This window comes from Dermacentor silvarum, chromosome 3, assembly GCF_013339745.2.
Source record: "Dermacentor silvarum isolate Dsil-2018 chromosome 3, BIME_Dsil_1.4, whole genome shotgun sequence".
Taxonomy (NCBI): domain Eukaryota; kingdom Metazoa; phylum Arthropoda; class Arachnida; order Ixodida; family Ixodidae; genus Dermacentor; species Dermacentor silvarum.
This window is the reverse complement of record NC_051156.1, coordinates 224,924,330-224,942,367: the sequence shown is the minus strand read 5'-3', so window position 1 is coordinate 224,942,367 and position 18,038 is coordinate 224,924,330. Positions and strand designations below refer to the sequence as shown.

At 49.6% G+C, this 18,038-nt stretch overlaps 1 protein-coding gene across 2 annotated transcripts in view; it reads left to right on the top strand.

Moving 5' to 3' along the window:
- Window positions 1-1,706: 1,706 nt before the first annotated feature.
- The window catches only part of LOC119446793 (coiled-coil domain-containing protein 50), a 70,572-nt gene continuing 54,240 nt past the window's right edge, over window positions 1,707-18,038 (top strand). The window contains exon 1 of one of the 2 annotated variants that reach the window (XM_049664385.1): window positions 1,707-1,985. In XM_049664385.1, coding sequence (XP_049520342.1) covers window positions 1,909-1,985 — 77 coding nt within the window. In that variant the 5' untranslated portion in view covers window positions 1,707-1,908. The remainder of the gene's footprint in view (window positions 1,986-18,038) is intronic. The other variant, XM_049664386.1, reaches the window with a different exon arrangement.

Sequence of the window (18,038 nt, the reverse complement as noted above, 5' to 3'; positions counted from 1 at the left end):
CCAGAAAAAATCCTGGCGCCGCCCCTGCTGATATGCCGTATTCGGTGTTACATCTATGTCTGAAAAGCTTATACTACAAATGTGCAAAAAAAAAAAGATAAGATGCAACAAGCTTTGTAGTGCGACCAATCTGGCATCCCCAGTGATATAAAGCATGCACTGAATGTTTCAAACAGTGTTAGTAGTTTCAAAATAATGTGGCACTGCACGGAGTGGAAGCTACACCTGCTTATGGGAATGCAAGCGCCATTTTTGCGCTTGAGGTATGTCTGTTGTCTTGAAAGCCAGAGCATGCCTAATAACTTCCATTTCGATGGCATGTCATCTTTTGACATATTCAGCAGTCTAGAAGTCGAGTGCTTGTGTCCTCACTCTCCTGAGCCTTTTTGCTGCCCAAGGTGACAACATGCGATCTTGTTCATAAGCCATGTGTAATGCGCTGATGAGTAAATTTACTCATCGGCTCAGGCAGTGATGTTCCACAAGGCATTGCGAATGGCACTACGTATACGGAACTGTAATAATAATAATAATAATAATAATAATAATAATAATAATAATAATAATAATAATAATAATAATAATAATGAATTTAATTCAGCTGCGACACAGTAATACTGAAAAGAAAGCATCATACAATTCAGGTGAGCCAGGCATTTGGGTTTCGTAGCTGCGGTTGCAATCTATCCTTGCAACATCGCCGACTGAGCTCATTAGGTGAATCGATCCGACCGCTCACTTTTCGAATAATAAAACCACGAATCATGTATATATATATATATATATATCATTGCGTAATTGGGTAGCTTAAACTAAAGGTATGTACTATGGTGTTTGCTTTCATAGGTGGATATTTCTGAGTTTCAACTGCCTGCAAGCGGCTTTCATTTTCCCGCAGATCCTTCTGTGCTCCGTAAACTTGCAGTCGATGGTGCGGAGTTAGCTCGTCAGATACTGTGCTATAACTAATTATTACAGCACTGTAACTGCCTTTCGCAGCGCACACAAATGTCTAAAATGTCATTTCACATCCGCGGTCGCAACGTAAGAGCTACCATAAAACGATTAAACAGCCCAAGATGACACGCATAAGTGTTATCCCTATTGCTCTTGCGCTTTTCCTCCCTCCCTGCTTCATCCCGAAACATCAGGAGGTTGCTTGCAGGTATTCTGTGATAACCAGCGTCACACGCTTGCTAGTCCATGCATAGGCCGGCATACTCACTCACGAGTACACCGACTCGTACTCGCTCCACACTACTGATTTCACGGGTTTGAGGTAAAGCACGAGTGGCGAGGGCTGTGAGAGGACCTGAATATGGCCAGGAGTGACAGTTGGCAAGTGTGATGCGAGCCGGAAGGGACGCGAGTATGAGCGTGAGTAAGTGTCGGTGAGTAATGCAAAATGAGTGTTGGTGAGTATACGTGGGCGTGAGTAGGAGCTTGAGTAAAGCGTGAGTGCATATGAGTGCGAGTTTTCTATAATAACAGTTTGTAATGCGCGCCGCTAAAGTAGCGCCACCGGTGGCGCTGTAGCACATAAATGAAACATTATTGCCTTCAAAACAACAGGTACTCTACGCTGAAAAAAAAAAAGAAAGCGAACAAGCATAAAAACTCGACTAGTGGCTTTAAAACAGCGCTTCAAAGACCCGTGGAGATCAAAGGAGACAGTTCCGTCCGTGGGCTATCTGGCTGCGAGAGTACGCTAGGCAGACGACTCCTCCCACTCCAAACAGTGGAGGGGATGCAGAGGCATTGGGCGAAAGCGCGCGTCGTGATGTTGCAGTAGTAGCAGCAGGACGGTGTTTGTTGTGATCGCCGGCGTGTGGAGTTGATACCTTTCCGCGGTGCCATGTCCGCTTTGCCCGTGTGTGCCTGACGTGTGGTTACCCGCATGACAATGGAATGCACCGTGCGAAGCATGGCCGATGCCCAACCCAGCGAAGAGCAAGCTGTTGTTCCGGAGGGACGCGTCGAAAAAGGTCGGTTTGCAAACGTCCTAACAAAAACTTCCTTTCAGCTAGAGTGTTCGATATCACGGTCGTACTGTCACTGCATGTCCTTCATTGTTGTTTGGGTTTGCTTGCGATATAATACGCTGCGACGAAGCGAATCGAACCGTTCTAGCACCTTGTCGGCTGCGCGACAGCATCGCTAGCCACTTCAGTGAGCAACTTCGCTGCATGTTCGGTCGTGTTTTGTCACGTTTATTCCTGTCGGGTTTTGAGACCTCGCGCAGTGACATAGGCACGCGCTTCGCATATTCGTCGACACTGATGGCAAGCTTTGCAGTGCGCCCCGACGGCAAATGTTTTAGTAAACTCGGAGACGCGCCGAGTTTCACTGGTCTCGGGAGTCAAGACAGTCGTTCATGTGGCCGCAGCGAGAATGAGCTCAAGCAGAGAGAATTGTACGCGGAAAGCGGAGAAGCGTACATGTTCGTTGAATATTGATCATCGCCGCGCGAACACGACTGTCCCGCGGCGCGCGACCAGGCGCGACTTGAGAAACCAACTTATCGCGCTTGTCTCGTTTAAATGCTCGCAGCCTTATCGCACTTGTCTAGTTTAAATGCTCGCAGCCTCGGTCTCCGGGATGCGAAAACAAAGGAGGGGCTGGTGAAGTATCCTTTCCTTTTTTCCCCCATATTTCTTGGAGAACGACACTTCCGTTCACGCTTACTAGTTGACCCCACAGGCGCAGGATCTCGCTGGTGACAGCCGATCCATCAATCCTTCGAGGAAACAATTCTCCCAGCCTATCTTGCTGTGAAGCAAAGTAGACATGGAAGAACAGGTGCGGTACCACGCGGCGATCGTGGCCTCTGTGGTCGTGCATTGCCTGCGAGTGCCGTCTTTTCCACTCTACGTCTAGTTGGAAATGCACGCTTTTCTAGCAGCGCTATTCGTGGCACGCGGCCTCTCGTCGGCCGGGCTTATTTTCGGGAGCGATTCCAGAGTGGGACGTTCCATGCTGACCGGCTACGGACACACACTGATTCAAGCAATGAGGAAGTATAAGCGAGTGGAATCTCGGTTGCGCAAGGATACCCGCGATTAAAAGGCGTGTTCGCGAGGCCACGCGGCTTGACACGAATGCTAATGAGCCCTTTCTTACAGCACCCATTTTGTGCGGCGCGGAAAATAGAAGCACTAGGACTGAGCGCGCAGAGGCATCGTCGTTTGTGTCATTATTTTCCGACGCGGATGCCATTATTGTTAGTGGGATACGTTTATGATGGCCGCGTAGTATATAACAGGCAGAGGTAGGTTGTGTGGAGCACGGGTGGAAGCTCGCGCAGTTCAAACCGGCCCGGTTTTCCTATCTTTGGGGGAGCGTAAACGTTGTTTGAATATGTACTTGCATAAGGAGAAGCAGGAAGTACATATCGGGCATGCACACGCTTAAGTGCACACTAGAAAATATCGATAAGTTAGCTCGCGATACGGCTATGACAGCACCACAACGAAATCATCGCACTTATTCGTGGTTATGGGAGTATGTTCACTGGATAACTTGTGGCGAATGTTCACTGGATAGAAAAATGAAATAAAAAAGTTGAACGCCCTTCTATGATGGTGGCATGTTTATTTTTCTAAATGCAGTATAAAAATTTGTTACGTTGGTGCTAGATTTAGAGCGTCGACTATCCGTTTTTGCTGCTCTTTCGTTACAGCCGTGTAGAAATTATGGTTTCAATATGCGACTGGGAACCACCTTCCCGCCAATCTTGGTTCTAACAGGGCCGGATCATGCTTTGTTCAGACAATCTTTATTTCCATTATGTCATTCTGACTAACTGTGCCATATAGTGAGTTTGTATCACGTGGTTTTTGTTTTATCTTTATTTTTTGTTGTATTCTGCATTAATGGTTCCTGCACTACCGTTTATTTTTGTATAACTTACCGTTAATTTATAACCCACTCCCCTCTACAATGTATTCGCGTTTGAGGGTATAATGAACAAATAAATTAAATAAGCAAATTTATCCAGCAGCTACTTCTGTTTTATCTAATATACTAACCTCTGGCCTGTATGCAAGTGCACGTGTTGGAAACACTCTTCATTTTTGGCCCCCGTGTATAAATATCTAAAAAAAAAATATCTTAGCATTTCTGGCTGCATGTATGAGCAGGTTTTGAAGGTAACACACTGTGGGGAAGGAGAGGCGTCCAATCGTAATACATATTCTGGTTCAAGGGCAAATGAAGCCCAGGAAGCCCACAGGAGTGCTTCATGAGTCCTGGAAGGGACTGAACATTGTGGTTTGCATCTTGTGTCTGTGCCGGCCTGACAAAATGATGCGAATTGTTTTTTCGGAGCAGTTTAAACATTTGCAATTTCTTTCCTTCCCCCCCCCCCCCCAAAAACACACACACACACACACACACACACACACACACACACACACAAAAAAACACTGTTTAGGCTGTTGTCGCTATATCTATTTAAATTGCATACAGGGCAACAACCGCAAGGCCCTCAGCTTTCTTATGATTAAATCGAATCTCTTTGATAGGATCACGTTTGAACCCAATATTGGTGTGATGCAGATTTTGAGAAAGTCCAGGCCAGAATGCATTGAGTACAATACAGTATGTTTCAGTATCACTCGAACCCTCTCCCGAGCTGTGTCAGATGATTTGCGCTGCTGTCTCGCACAGAAGGGAGCGGATATTGTAAATTCGTCGTAGGAAATATGAGTCTTCCATGATGGCTGCTGCGCACTTGGAAGAGTGCTCACTGACACATGCTCTGGCTGCGTAGGTGAAGAAGCGAGCGTGCATGGTTTTGCTCGTTGCAGAAATGTATCTAATCAGAATTCTTTACTGGGCTTGTTGCACGAAAATCCGTAAGTAAGAAGGGAAGCAGCAGGACAGAACGCTCTGTTTTGGCGCCTCTCATAACTTCTTTTTTTCTTTTTTCGAATTTCCGCGCTACTTCTGCCATGGCAACATTGAGAAAAGAACGGTCCTGAAAGCCATGAGTGACTTCTTCAACCGATTGTAGTCACCGCAAATGAGAACGAACGCCTTACCTTCACTTTGGTACTCTGGCTGTCGCTTGTCATGGATCATACGAATGCCCGATTATACGAACAGTCTAATTGTTCTTGAGAAGTTTGCATGATCGAGATTAGACTATTTGTTTTTCATTTAATTCAAGGATGCAACTTTGTGGGCCTTCTGTGAGTCTAGGAAATCATTTGGGCTACTCATGCCCTCGCGCGTTCATCTTGACGCTCTTGCGCTCAATCACGAATTCGATCTGGGTGGTGTCGCGGACGCGTTGCGTAATGCCGCCATTTTACCTGCAAGTGGGCTTCGCTCACCGACAGCCTCAGAGCGGGCAGCGCGTCCGTGTTCCTCTCGAAAAGTGTGCATCCCGGGCTGGGCCTCACGGTGTCGTTTCGGTGCGTGCACACGTGCCTGACCATTGTGCGAACGCTGTTCACGTACTACAAAAGCTTCATCTGCACCGCAGATTTCTGCCTGCTTCAGTGTGTCTTGTCGAAGAACGAGCGTCAAGAAAACGGGTGACACAGAGGCAAACGGAATGCCCACTAAATAGACCATGGCGTCCAAAAGAGGCGCTATTGTACCGCGCTACCTGCCTATCGTCGAGGCGACGGGCGCTCCCTCCGCGTTTTTCTGAGATGCGTGCTACGCTTCCACTGATTGCTTGCCCCCCTCGAGGTCCCTGTGCCACAGTTGGAGCCTTCAAAGTTTCCTTGAGCTGTTGACCCGCGGGCCGAAGTGAGGTGGCACCCAAAGTCCCTAGAAGGAATGCGACGCGGGTGACGTCAGCCCCGCCTCGTCCTTCCCGACGATGGGTTCGGCGAGGGCATTTAAGGCAGAAGCGGCCCATTGTTAGACGAGAGAGTCGCCACCGGTCGTGTGGTGCGCTCTTACCGCTACACGTACGCTATTCTCTGCTATTTTTGTCTATATTGTATCAAGCTTTTTGTTTCGCCTGCTCCGAGAGTCCGTGTCTCGTCCTCCACCCCGAAGTCACAACAACGCGCAGGAAGTGCGTAACAAAGTGAAAAACCTCTTAGAACAGTTGAACAATGCCTTAGTTGTTAGCGAGTGCTGGCGTTTGCCTATGTCGCGCTCTGCCTTCACCTTTTTAAAAGTTTTCGTTCGAGGATATCTTCTCTAAACGTAAACGAATTAGTTAATGTTCATCCTAACACAAAATATGTTATCTCAGCTGATTACACTCATTTACTGTTTAAACCAAATGACGCACATAACCTTGTAAGGGCAGCCAACGCTGTTTTAACTTAAGTCCAGGACAGGTCTATTGAAAACGGCCTTAAAATTAACGCAAACAAAACCAAAGCAGTGTTGTTTCAAGCTAAACATCTAAATAAGTTCTTGGTTTCAATCTCACTTTTCTGCACCAATCGGTGTTTTACTTTCTTAAGGTGTTTATTTTGATCTTAATGTATGCATTTGCTGTACCCTTACACAATGCCCCACGAGGGCTCTGTAAGGTAGCTATAAATAAATATACAAGAAATTACGTTAGAAACAGATTTACTATTGGGGGCTCAAAAATAGAAATTGTAAAAACAATAAACAAGTTAGTCGTCTTTTTTGATGAACATATGTTGTGGAGCACCCATTACGATTTCCTCGCTGGAAAACTGTCCCAAGTCGTGGGGGCAGTGTACTGCCTTTAATATCTTCCACATATTATAAAATTTCTAATTTACAATGCCTTAATTTTAAATCGTTTGAATTACTGCTGTCTTGTTTGGGGAACGGTATCTAAAACTAATATACACTGTGTTTCTATCCTGCAGAAAAAAAAATAATAATACGCTTGATACGTAATAAGCCGTACGACGCTCCAACTCGGCCGCTGTTCAAAGCACTTAACCCTATTTGGATTTCAAGATTTGTTTCAACACTGTGTGGCATTGACATATCGCATGGATTTCAGAAACGCGGTAAACAATAGTCGTAGTATAGCTTGCCTACACAAACACATTGCAGCTTATGACACGAGAACACCTGAACAATGGAAAGTTTCGCATTCACGAACTAATTATGGTCAGCAAATTCTTCGACATACTCTTCCGACTTAATAACCTTGCCTTACAGAATGTATATGTCCTACTTGAGCCTACAAAACTACTTCCAGTATTTTTTTTTTCTTTTATTGCGCTTGTTCATGTACTCTGGGAATATGTGAACGCTCGCTCAGTTTGTGCGTACTCTGATTATTGCATCCATGTTACGTTTTTTCGCAGCCTGTTGTACCATAATACATGTGTATGACTAATCAATACTGCTACTGTACGAAAAATTTTGGATATTTCCCAGTGTGTACTGATTACGTGTCTGATCAAATGCGCTATATCTCTCCCATATCTCTATACATACATGGTTGTAAACTGATATCCGTTCTTCTATGTTTATTTTTTCCCCCTTCAAGTGTGCGCCCGCTGTCTTCTCTTGCCTTAGATGGACGACTCAGCGAGTAACTTTTGCCCAGAACCCCGCCATAGAAATCTTTTTAACTTTATGGGAAATGAAGTCATTCGTTCATTCAGACATCGTTCTGGAGCCTATCGTTTACACCTCTCCAAAACCAGCTGACGAGAGCTTTGTTCATTGTCTGGTTGTTGTCTCTGTCCCGTTCAATAACCCGAAAGGGATGCAATATTTACGGTGCATTTCGCTGTCTGATTAACTGGCTGGCAGTGTATTTCCAAGAAAAACGGTTAGTTCGCAGTACCTCTGTTGTACTGCGCAAGTGTTTGTAGCATCTGCACTTCTGCAGTGTGCGCTTTGAAGCGCACTCCGTGTAATGACCAGATTTAGGGCTGACAGTACTTGTGAAATATAAACAAAATCGCTGACTGCATAAAGAACGGGTGGTGTCGCATCGTAGCATTTGCCTCGCAGCGCTTGCATCGTCTTCCACGAGGGCCGAGCAGCAGCAGTAGGTCCCGCATGTGCGGCACTTGTTTATTCGCTCGGCTGCGTCGGCACGAGCGGCCAGGCGTGACGCCCACTCCAGCTGTGGTGGTCTTTTTATCCCATCCTCGGATCGCCTTCTTGCCCTCTGCGCGCACCGAGAGTCATCTGGGGCCCCCCTTTCCTTCCCGTCCACGCACTGTGGCAGTGTGGTGCGCCATCGGTCTGCGAGATGTTGTTCCTCCGAGGCTTCTTCGGGACACACGCTGCGCGACATGTGGTGGTCTTTCTTTCGGACACGATCTCCGTGGGGCGCCCATATGCTTCCGCCATGGCGTGTCTTCGCTGCCGAGCACCGAGTCACGCGAGTTCGATACCCACCCGCGGCGACGAAATTCCAGTGCTGGGGGCGCAAAGGAAGGTTCAGAAATACCGAACCATAAGTTACTGCAGGCGCTATTGGTGCATAAATATGTACCAAGCCGAGTTTCGATTACGCGCATTCGCAGTGAATCGGAGCCACTTCTCCGGTTTGCATGGGTTCGAACACGCGCTTGTGAGCGCACCGTCCTGCGCTGTCGCCGCCCGGTCCGCCCGCGGTGCCCTCGATGGCGGTCAGTTCGGCCATCGCGCGCAGTCGGGACCCGTTCTGCGGTCAGAGGCGCGTACCGTCGTGTGTTCGCGGTGGTCGGCCGGCCTTGGCTTCCCGGGCGGCAGAGCGACCTTGCCTGTGAAAGGCGAGGAGGAAAAGGCCTTGCGTTTCGCGAAACCAGCGTCTTGTCGGGCAGGCGGAAGGCGTGGCGCTGATTTCAGTCGTGCCCTTTCGCGGCGCGAAGAGCGGCGGTAATCGCCTTGGCGCGCGTAACGTCAAAAAGGCGGCATTGCCGTAACACCGTGACTGACGCTGCTGTTCAACCGGTCCCGCCGCTCAAGCGCGACCGTTACGTCCACTACTCGGGGTTGGGGTGTGTCCCTCTCATTCAGTTGAAGCCGTGTGTTTCTCTCGACAGGTGTCCGAAAGATGAACCGCTCGTGTTTTCGTTTGTTCCACAAAGTGACGCAAAGCGCTGGCCATATTTCTGATTCAAAAGGAAATATACCGGGTGTTTCAACGAACACTTTCAAAAATTGCCTGTGGCAGATAGCACAATTATAGTTCATGAACTGGTCTACTCGAAGAGGCGCACCTTACTTGCATCGGCTAATTAACATAAATCCACTAATTAAGTTTTTAACCAATTACCTTATGGCCCATATTGCAATTTACGAATTCTAGCCGTAGAGTTCGCGAGGCAATCCGGATCCACTTGGAGCGAATTCTCAGGGGGACACCACTTTCGAGATATTAAGTCCCGAACTTTCCGGAGAAAAATGCATTGACGTTCCAGTTACATTTGTGCTTCAATGCTTAAAACGAGGTTTTGCTGACTATATATATATTCGCTCCTTCTCGCGTCTAAGCATACGCTATGGCTTTGGTGATTTTGTCCATTAATCGCACTTCTCCCCGAGGAGAGATTTCAGGCGGAGCTATCGACATTTGTTTTGCGCTCTCTCTTTCGGCACCTCCGTATCTAAGCGGACACTCCGTCTCGGCATTCCCCGGAACAACTCGTCTCCCAGAACTGCATAACTTTGACGAGCACTGCGAATTGATGCAGTGCGCTAGTTCACCGTGACTGCGAGGGTGGATCGCCCGTAGCCATCGTCGGGGCAGGGTGCTCCCAGTGACGTGCCCCGTTCGCACATATCGTTGCGGTGCCCAATTTGTCCGGACCTCGGCGCGCGCCGCCGCCGATATCGGGAGGAGAGTGCTGGCGCCCGGGCGGAGGTGCGTGTCGGCTGGCCGGCCTGCTACCGGGCGCGTGACCGGACTTCTCCCGGTCGTGACCGATCCACGGCTGGCCTGACGAGCCTCCCTTCTCGACCGGCGAGACGTCGTCGCCGCGCGCATGGCACCGTTCCGCAGGGAGGGGGCGCTTCCTCTCGGACGGGATGTCGCCGGTTCGATTATTATGGGCCGTTTGGCTTCCTTGCGGTGGCTGCTGTGCTGGTGGTGGCAGTGAACACTTATTTATTGGCCCTAAAATTGATGCGGAGAGACTCAGGGTGGTGCGGCGGCGGTGAGAAGGTTGAATAACCCGTCAGTGCCCGAGTCCGACAGTGCCTGAGGCCTCAGCTGGACGATGTGCGCACTCGCTCGCTCATTCTCGGAGCCCATGATGACTTTCAACAGCAGATTAGGGAAGTTTGGTCGGACTTACTTACTAGTTGTACCATCGAGGCCAAAGGGCGTTGCGCTAAGCGGAATGATGTCTGCACGAAAGGTAGTGATCGAATGCCTGAAGGCACAGTATAAAATACAAAAGTTGCACTAAGTAAGGAAAAATATGGATATGCTATGTACAGTGTGTTCCGTCACCTTCAGGTACCTGCTTCGTGGGATCGCTCAGAGGGAACGGAAGCGTCGAGTGTGGCGGTTCTACCTGGATGGGAATGATGCATGTATACATATAGGAAGGCATGATGGTTATAATATACGCGAACTTGCACAAACTCCGTCCTTCTGGCTTCAAACGGCTTTGTGTCTCTGCAAGTTCCAACACTTTATTGCGTTATAAATGCCATTTGCAATGAGTTGGCATGTGCGAAGAAACGTGCGATGCGTCTTGATGCGCTTAAAAAAAATATGGCATCCTGAAAATTGAGACAGCTAAAGCGCAAATAAACACCCCAAGGACGTATGAAGCCACAAGCAGGTATACACGAATCCATGTAATGCGTACCCATCAATCTTGTGGCATATACGTGCAGTGCACTGTGTCGCTGGTGTACAGCTGATTGATCGCAGCGCCAGAGTTCTCTGCAGTAATTTTGGCGGGAAACTCAATGCGAGACGGTGACTCGCGGACGCTGGGAACGCTGGCAGAGACGTCCTCGCAAAAAAAGACTGCACCACTGGCATTTCTGGAATACGCAACTTGTACCCGATCGCTCTCCGCTGCCGCGGCTGGCGGCGTGGCCTGCACTCGCTGTAAACATTCTCACGGATCGCTGCCGCCCGCGCGCTCTGCATCCGCGGCGGTGTCACCACAACCCGGACGCTGTGTTTTATGCGGGCCGAGCTTGGCGCCTGTTACGTGTCGGCATTCGCGTCGTCTCCACTGACGTTTCTGGAGCTCTGGGGGCTGCAAGTGTCAGCGTCGCTGATATTTAATGCAGCGCCTTCTCGTGCTCCTCAGACAATCCTCTCCCACCATGTTGACGACTGACAGTTGATCGGTGACGCTTGCTAAGAACGGTGCCTGAGCTGCACGCTGCCTTCACGGCTGTGGTGGGCAGGTTGATGCGAGATAGCCTACTTTGCAGAAAATGTCCCCTAATATTCGATGTCTCTCCAACCTAGTTATAGTCGTTAACTAATTAATTAATTAATTATTCCAATTTTTTGCTGCGACAGCAGTTAGAAACTCTAGATGTGTTTTCTGTGTCCGTGCATTCTATGATAAGTCGTCGTCTTTATCGTGTCGTCGTCTTCGAGCCGTCTCCTCAGCTTCATCCTCCCCACAAGTCGAACAAACGCAAAGCATTCGCTCCCACTGGTCATCGTGCCATGTGCAGTTGGGAGCTGGGACGCGTATATCTTCGGCGTTCGGTCATCTGTGCGGCATCTAGCTGTGCGTGGAGGCCACGACAGGCGATACTGTAGCAGACGGCGATCACGAAAGGATCGATGGCGGCGTCAGCTGAGGAGCTTGCTGTTGTATACAGTATATGAGCTCATCAGAGCCAGAGCAGTCGCTCAAGTCTACGTACCTATTATTTGTCATGACGCTGATTATATAGCTCTTTGTGTAAACAAGAAGGGAGAATGAACGCGCGGCGAACAGAACCAGCTATCCTTTCCTTGGGGCGTCGGCACGTGGTTTCTGCCGTATATGTGATGCTGTAGTTAATTTCTCTTACCAGACGCGAGCCGTGATAAGGCGTACTTACACTCGTTCTTACTTACGTTCACTGCCCCGTCGAAAGGCCGGCCGCACTCTTGCTTGGCAAACATGCTGCCCATTGAAACTATCGTCACGGCTTGTTTCAAGCTCCCTCCCATTGAATGAGGCCGATTTGTGCGTGAGTGGTTCCAGCCGCTTGGATCTTCCGTCAGACCCTGTCGGCAGGGAGTTCCTTGAGACAACGAGCCACGTTGTGCGAGCAGTGAGCATGTTCCGTGCTTTCTTGAATCTAATGAGGAAGTTCGAAGAAAATGAAGCAAAATAAGTCGTCGGTGCAACGGGTTGGAATTGCTATTGCGGATAAAAGTTTGCCCGTCAATTCTCACGTTTGCCAGCATTTGTACTTCTTTCGCGAGCCCGTACGGCTGATATCTTCGAGAGTCGCGTTTCACAGTGCGGTCGTAGTATAGAGAATGGAGTGTCCCCGTAACGACGCTCACATATTAATTAACAACTGACTGCGCAGTTGAAATACTATGTAAAACCGTCGGCACGGTAAGCACGATGCTATAGCCGTAAGTACCAGCAATGCATACATTGTTTTTAATTTGATATGAGATGTGGATCCTTTTTGCTGGTAAGGGCGTATTGCGCATTGACGGTAGGAGAGAGAGAGGATAAATGAAAGGCAGGGAGGTTAACCAGGACTGTGCCCGGTTGGTTACCCTGAACTGGTGGAAGGGGGGGGGGGGGGGCGTACGAAGGGAAAAAAAAGGGAGAGAGCTGATATGTGCACTGAAGAAAGGCTATTCACGTAATTCCGGGCAAGTAACGGCGCGAGAAAGAGCACGGCCGGGAACGGTCGTTATACGGTTTGCAGAAGCTGTATCAGCACAAGGGAGTTGCACGTGGCGACGCCAGCAAGCACCGCTATGGTGCACGCTCGCACGTACAGAAACTCGAAGTTGCGGAAGGACTCGCTGTGACGTACACTGAGCCACGCGTGCCTGTATTCGTCGTCTATAGCGCCCGCGTTCCTGTAAGCAGCGGGCCACGCCAACGCCGTCGTACTGCAGCTCCCGGTGCTAGAAGACGTATATTGCTGCAACCTTTCTCTCACCGCAGCTCGGTGTGTGCTTGGAGCAGGGTTTGCACGCATCGACAGTGTGTTTGCCCACCTTCAACTTCGTCCGGTCCTTGCCTCAAAAAGAAAAAAAAAAAAAAAAGATAAAATAATAGTAGAGAAACCGAGACCACTGGAACATGAGCGTTGCCGAGTAGCTAACTCGTGTCGCGCTAGTGCAACTCTGTGGCGCTGGGTAAGCACTGGAAGGTGGACACGACAGTTCGGCTCCATCTGCAGAGCTTTCAAGCGGTGGTGGTATAGAACAGAAAGCCGACTATATAGGAGCGAGCTACGATATAATTTCTTTTGTAAAACTGGACCAAGGTTTGGTCAAGCCTTGAAATTGGTTTTTGCTTGCGTCTCCCAGCATCAACCTAGTACTTCTCTCTGGGTGCTTAAATAAAAGTAACGACGTCTTATATAATAATGACATCGTAAACCATCCATTTGCATTTAATCCTCCGCTTTCTCAAATTATTCCTCACTGCACTCACCTCTCAAGTTCGTTGTCGTTTGAAATTATCTTGCCACGTTATACTCTGGAGAATACGATCCATTATTATTATTTCTTTTTTTCGCAAACGCATTCACTTCCGCTAAGGGTCAGTGCAAATGGCGTCTTAACATTAGAGCTCCAGAATTTGATTCCTATCGGGCGCAACATCTTTTTTTTATTTTTCACGTTTCCTTCTTCCCTCGTTTCCCTTTCCCCTGTTCGGCCGTAATTTCAACTCGTACGTTAATGAAACGATTTTCGAACAGTGTTAGATTATCGGACCTCGCGGCACGGCTTACGCAAGTCAATAAGTGTACAGCAGGAGTTGAGCACGAGTTCGCGATTTCGATTCCCTGCTACAGCGGCCGCATTCCGATGGGAGCGGAATGTAACAGGCGTTAAAGAATTCCTGGCGGACAAAATTATTCTCCATGTTTTCACAACGGCGTTTCTAATAGCCCGTGTACAACTCTCGAATGTATGCAAGGCCATCATTTAATTTGACAGTTAAGTAACATAACAGTTAATTTGATGTCTGTGAAACAATAGGAAAGTATATGGCAGATATACTTGAATATTTTACAGATGCAGTCACGATAACACCGACATCAGCACGGCCGCTCCAGTCTTGTACGGAACTGGATTTCGTACGTGTATACCACGGAGTGGCGTGCATACACCGGAGGCGTTTGTGCGGCCAAAGTATAGTAAACCTGCTTTCGCGCCGTCGCCACCTCTTCTGAGTCACACGCAGACATATCCTTGAGAAAAGTGGCGTGCGTCCTTGCCTTCGATTATCCTGCGCTAGACAGCTATCTTTTGGCTCTCGGCAACATCGCCGCTAACGAGCCAGCTCTGCTGATCCAGTGCGTTGGCAGCCGCCTGCTTGTCCCGTTACGTGTAGGCTTACGGAAAGCGCAGACGAGGACAGTGGGTCCTTGCCTCATTAGTATACGCCACCCTTTCCTCCTCTTCGAAACGGTTTCGTAAACTCGCACCTTGTTATACTTCGGCGGACTTCCGGGAGACTTGGGTTCTGTGTATCGAGTGTGATTAGGTGTATAAGATCGAGAACTCTGTAAATATTGATTTGCTCGCGCTCGAATGTCATCGAGCGGTACCGCGAGGGACAGATTGAACTAACAACAAAGCGAGTGAACATTTGTTTAGCGCTTGCAAAGTAATCTTTCGCAGAGATTTTTTGTGTGACGCTGTTTCGATCAATTCATACGGACACTCTCTGCTGTGCACTGTGCGCAGCTGCTATATGACTGGCAGCGACGTAATATTCCGCAAGGTATACTTGCCACCTGTACTTTAACGGCAGTGATACCATCGCCATCGTTTTTCGACAAACTGTAGCGTGCGCGGTAAGCATACCTTAGGTAGGGTGGTTAGAAGGGAGGCAAGCATGGGAGGCCTGCGAATCAGCATGCAGAATGCGCCACTGTGTGCTCTATGAGAGCGTGCCTCAGCCTTCGTTCCATTTGGGGCACGCATCGTTTCATAAGGCGGAGCCAGCGGTGCGCTCTCTCCATTAGCAGGGTGCGTATAGCTCGCAGCAGCAGCTGCTGCCTCGCTCTCGTTTCGGCGATCGCTGGCTCCGATAGTGTGGGGCGAGCCGATACATTGGAAGGCACACATTATAGACTCGAGGCGCTGGAGGGCGCGGAGAAAATGCTCGGGCGCGTGAGCAGCGGACGTGCCTTGTTGTCGGCTCGTCGCGAACGGCAGGCGGCCATCCTTGCTCCACTTTGCCGGGTGTCACTGCACCCCGTTCGAAGACCGCTCCGCTCCGATGGCTTGACATTTGCTTTCATTTGTTGGCGTTTCGGCGCATTGAAGCTCGGGAGCTGTTGCTATCCTTGCTTTGTTTCGTTTCATTGCATCTCTCCCCACGTGGACCGGTCAGAACCTGGATCGCGTAAATCCGTGCAACGAATATCATAATGCCACTTGCGGCCGCAGCGCCGGTAGTCAAAAGGACGCCTTACCCGCATACCTATAGCTGCAGCATCGCGCTTATCTTCACGCATGTTCACATGTAGGTTCGTCTTCTCTGCAAGTCACAGGTTACAGTTGTCAATTGTATAGAATGTACCTAATACGCCTTTCTGTACCGTATTGAAAATCGTTGTCCAGAGTTTTTACTGGCAGGCAGGGTAATATCCGCGTATGCATATTTTGGCGGTGTTGTCACGTCCCGTCGCCATTCGCGCAGCTTCTCGTCCCCGTCTCCTCCCCCCCTAAAGGGTCAGTGCTAGAGACATGACTCCCGGTTGAGGTTTCGAACACCATCTTCACGCATGGCTTCCATTCGACAAAGCGTCGCCGTTGTGAAATTAGCGGTGGCCACCTGCTCCCTCGCAGGCGTGGATGCACGCGGCCTTTCTTTCACTCCGAGAGGAACCGGTGCCAGGTTGTGATGCGACATCCACTCGTTGGGGGGCGCGCACGAAGAGAACGGCGGCCGTGTTGTTTCTCCGATCGAGATTCAATCCGGAATCGCGCGCTACATTCCGCTCTTATCTTCAGCCAGCCGCTCTCGGCGCACCCGATCTTCTTCTTCTTCTCTCCATTATGCGTAAAGAAACACACGCATGGTGGGGAGAAACAGAAAAGAGGGCACGCCTCGGACGAGTTTCGCCGCGTGCGTCATCGAGCGAAGCGACGTCCGATCTGGTTTTCGCCGCGCTGCGTTCCGTCTCTTCTTTCCCGTTTTCTGCTCGGAGGAACGTGAACAGCAGCAGGAGAGGGGAATGGCGTTTCCTGTGCCGGTCCTCTCGTTGTTGCGTATTTGATCAACCGCGCTTGACTGCGTCCCCGCACGAAAATATGCACACCAGCCCTCTCCCTTCTCTTGGCGCGTCGTTTTCGCTCCTCGGTATCTCGCAGTGAGGGTGAAGAAGTTACGCCTGCCGCATAACCCACACCCCGAAGGGCAGCAAAGCGGGGGCTGTTGTTGTTGCAAAGGGGCGCCCGCAGCCACCAGACAAGCTGCCACTTATACGTGCACGCCGCGTAATGGCGTCCGCTGCCCGCTCTTTGACGCGGTGCAGCGCGCGAAGTTGATGTCACACGCCTCCCGCGCTTCCCCGTCAGCCGTCGGTAAAGCCACTTGCCGCGGTTCTCTCTGCTTCCGACATCGAAGGGTCCTGTCCATTGTGCTTGGTGTCCACTTTCGCATCGCAATGGGCACCCTGCAATTGTGCAGTCACGATTGCATTGCGTAACTTGCGCAGGAGTACTGGTATACGCGCGGCTTCCAGTCGTACGTCCCGCGCGGGAAACTGCCTTTTTTTTTTTTTTTTTTGAAATTGTTCCGTCCGTGGAATCTGTTTGAAATTGTCTGTCCAGTGTGAACTCGCCCTCGTTGGTCATCGTACAGTGGAGGCACTCACTGAGGGCCTTGGGAAGACGCTCTTATTTTCTCGCCATGCCTCGTGATGTCTCCCGTCCCATGCGAATAACTTTGTTTGTTTGTTTGTTTGTTTGTTTGTGTGTTTGTTTGTTTGTTTGTTTGTTTGTTAACTTACTTTACTTTTTGACGAGAAGTTGACACCTGGTAATCTTGCTCTCGGAGCACATTTCTCTTGATTTGTCTGTATTCAGTTTTATTTTTCTACATTGGTAGTGAGGTTTTGTGACGTAGATGTCATGCCGCCTTATCTCTCTGCGAAGTCTGAGGACACTCACAGGAAGGAAGACATTTTTCACTGCAAATCAGTCTTAAAGTACGTTGAAGAATTCAAGAAAGTTGGGAAGGTGTTGCTGGACGGCGCTTGGAGGAAATTTCAGGGTTCATGGAAATCGAGGATTGCAGTTATCGTTTACCATGATTCTTGGTGGTAGTTACGAAAGTTTCGGATGCCCAGCTAGTTAAGTACCCAGTCTGTGACGTTCTCATTTCGCGACAGCGTCGGTGATACTGTTTTACGACCTTAGTTACAAGGGCGTTCGTGCAGGGTGAAAGTCCGCGCCTCGGCTGTAGTATGCGGCTGCACCATCTTTGATATCGCAGATCAGTTCTGCGGAATCCCGCAAGGTGAAGGAAGTGTCACGAAATGGAAAGTCGTCATCCACTGGAATATATTGCACGAATCTACAAAGGAAACACACGCGGGTTTCACAGAAAGAAGGCATCGCAATTCCGTCTGTTCAGTCAGGGAGGGATATAAAGAACAGACCCAGCTTGACGGCAGGGCGATTTGGGTCGCGTTTGAATGTGATACGAAGTGCGTCGGCTTGACGTCGAGGCCGGGAGAGGGCGCAGGCAGGGATGTCTCCTGGAAGCGCTCACGGCGCCAGATGGGCAGCGGCCAGCTGTCGGGAACCCTTCTGTCGCGCCGCGTGGTGTTTGTCGTGGTCCGCGCACACGTGCGCGGCCGCGCGGCAAGGCGCACCTGCACGATCTGCGCCTGCCCGCGAGGAGGCGATTTAAGGTTTAGCTGCTGTTCTTTGTGTTGGGACGCTCGGTTTACCTGTTTCTTTCTTTGATTCGCTCAAATCGCGGCGGCTTCTCGTTTTTTTC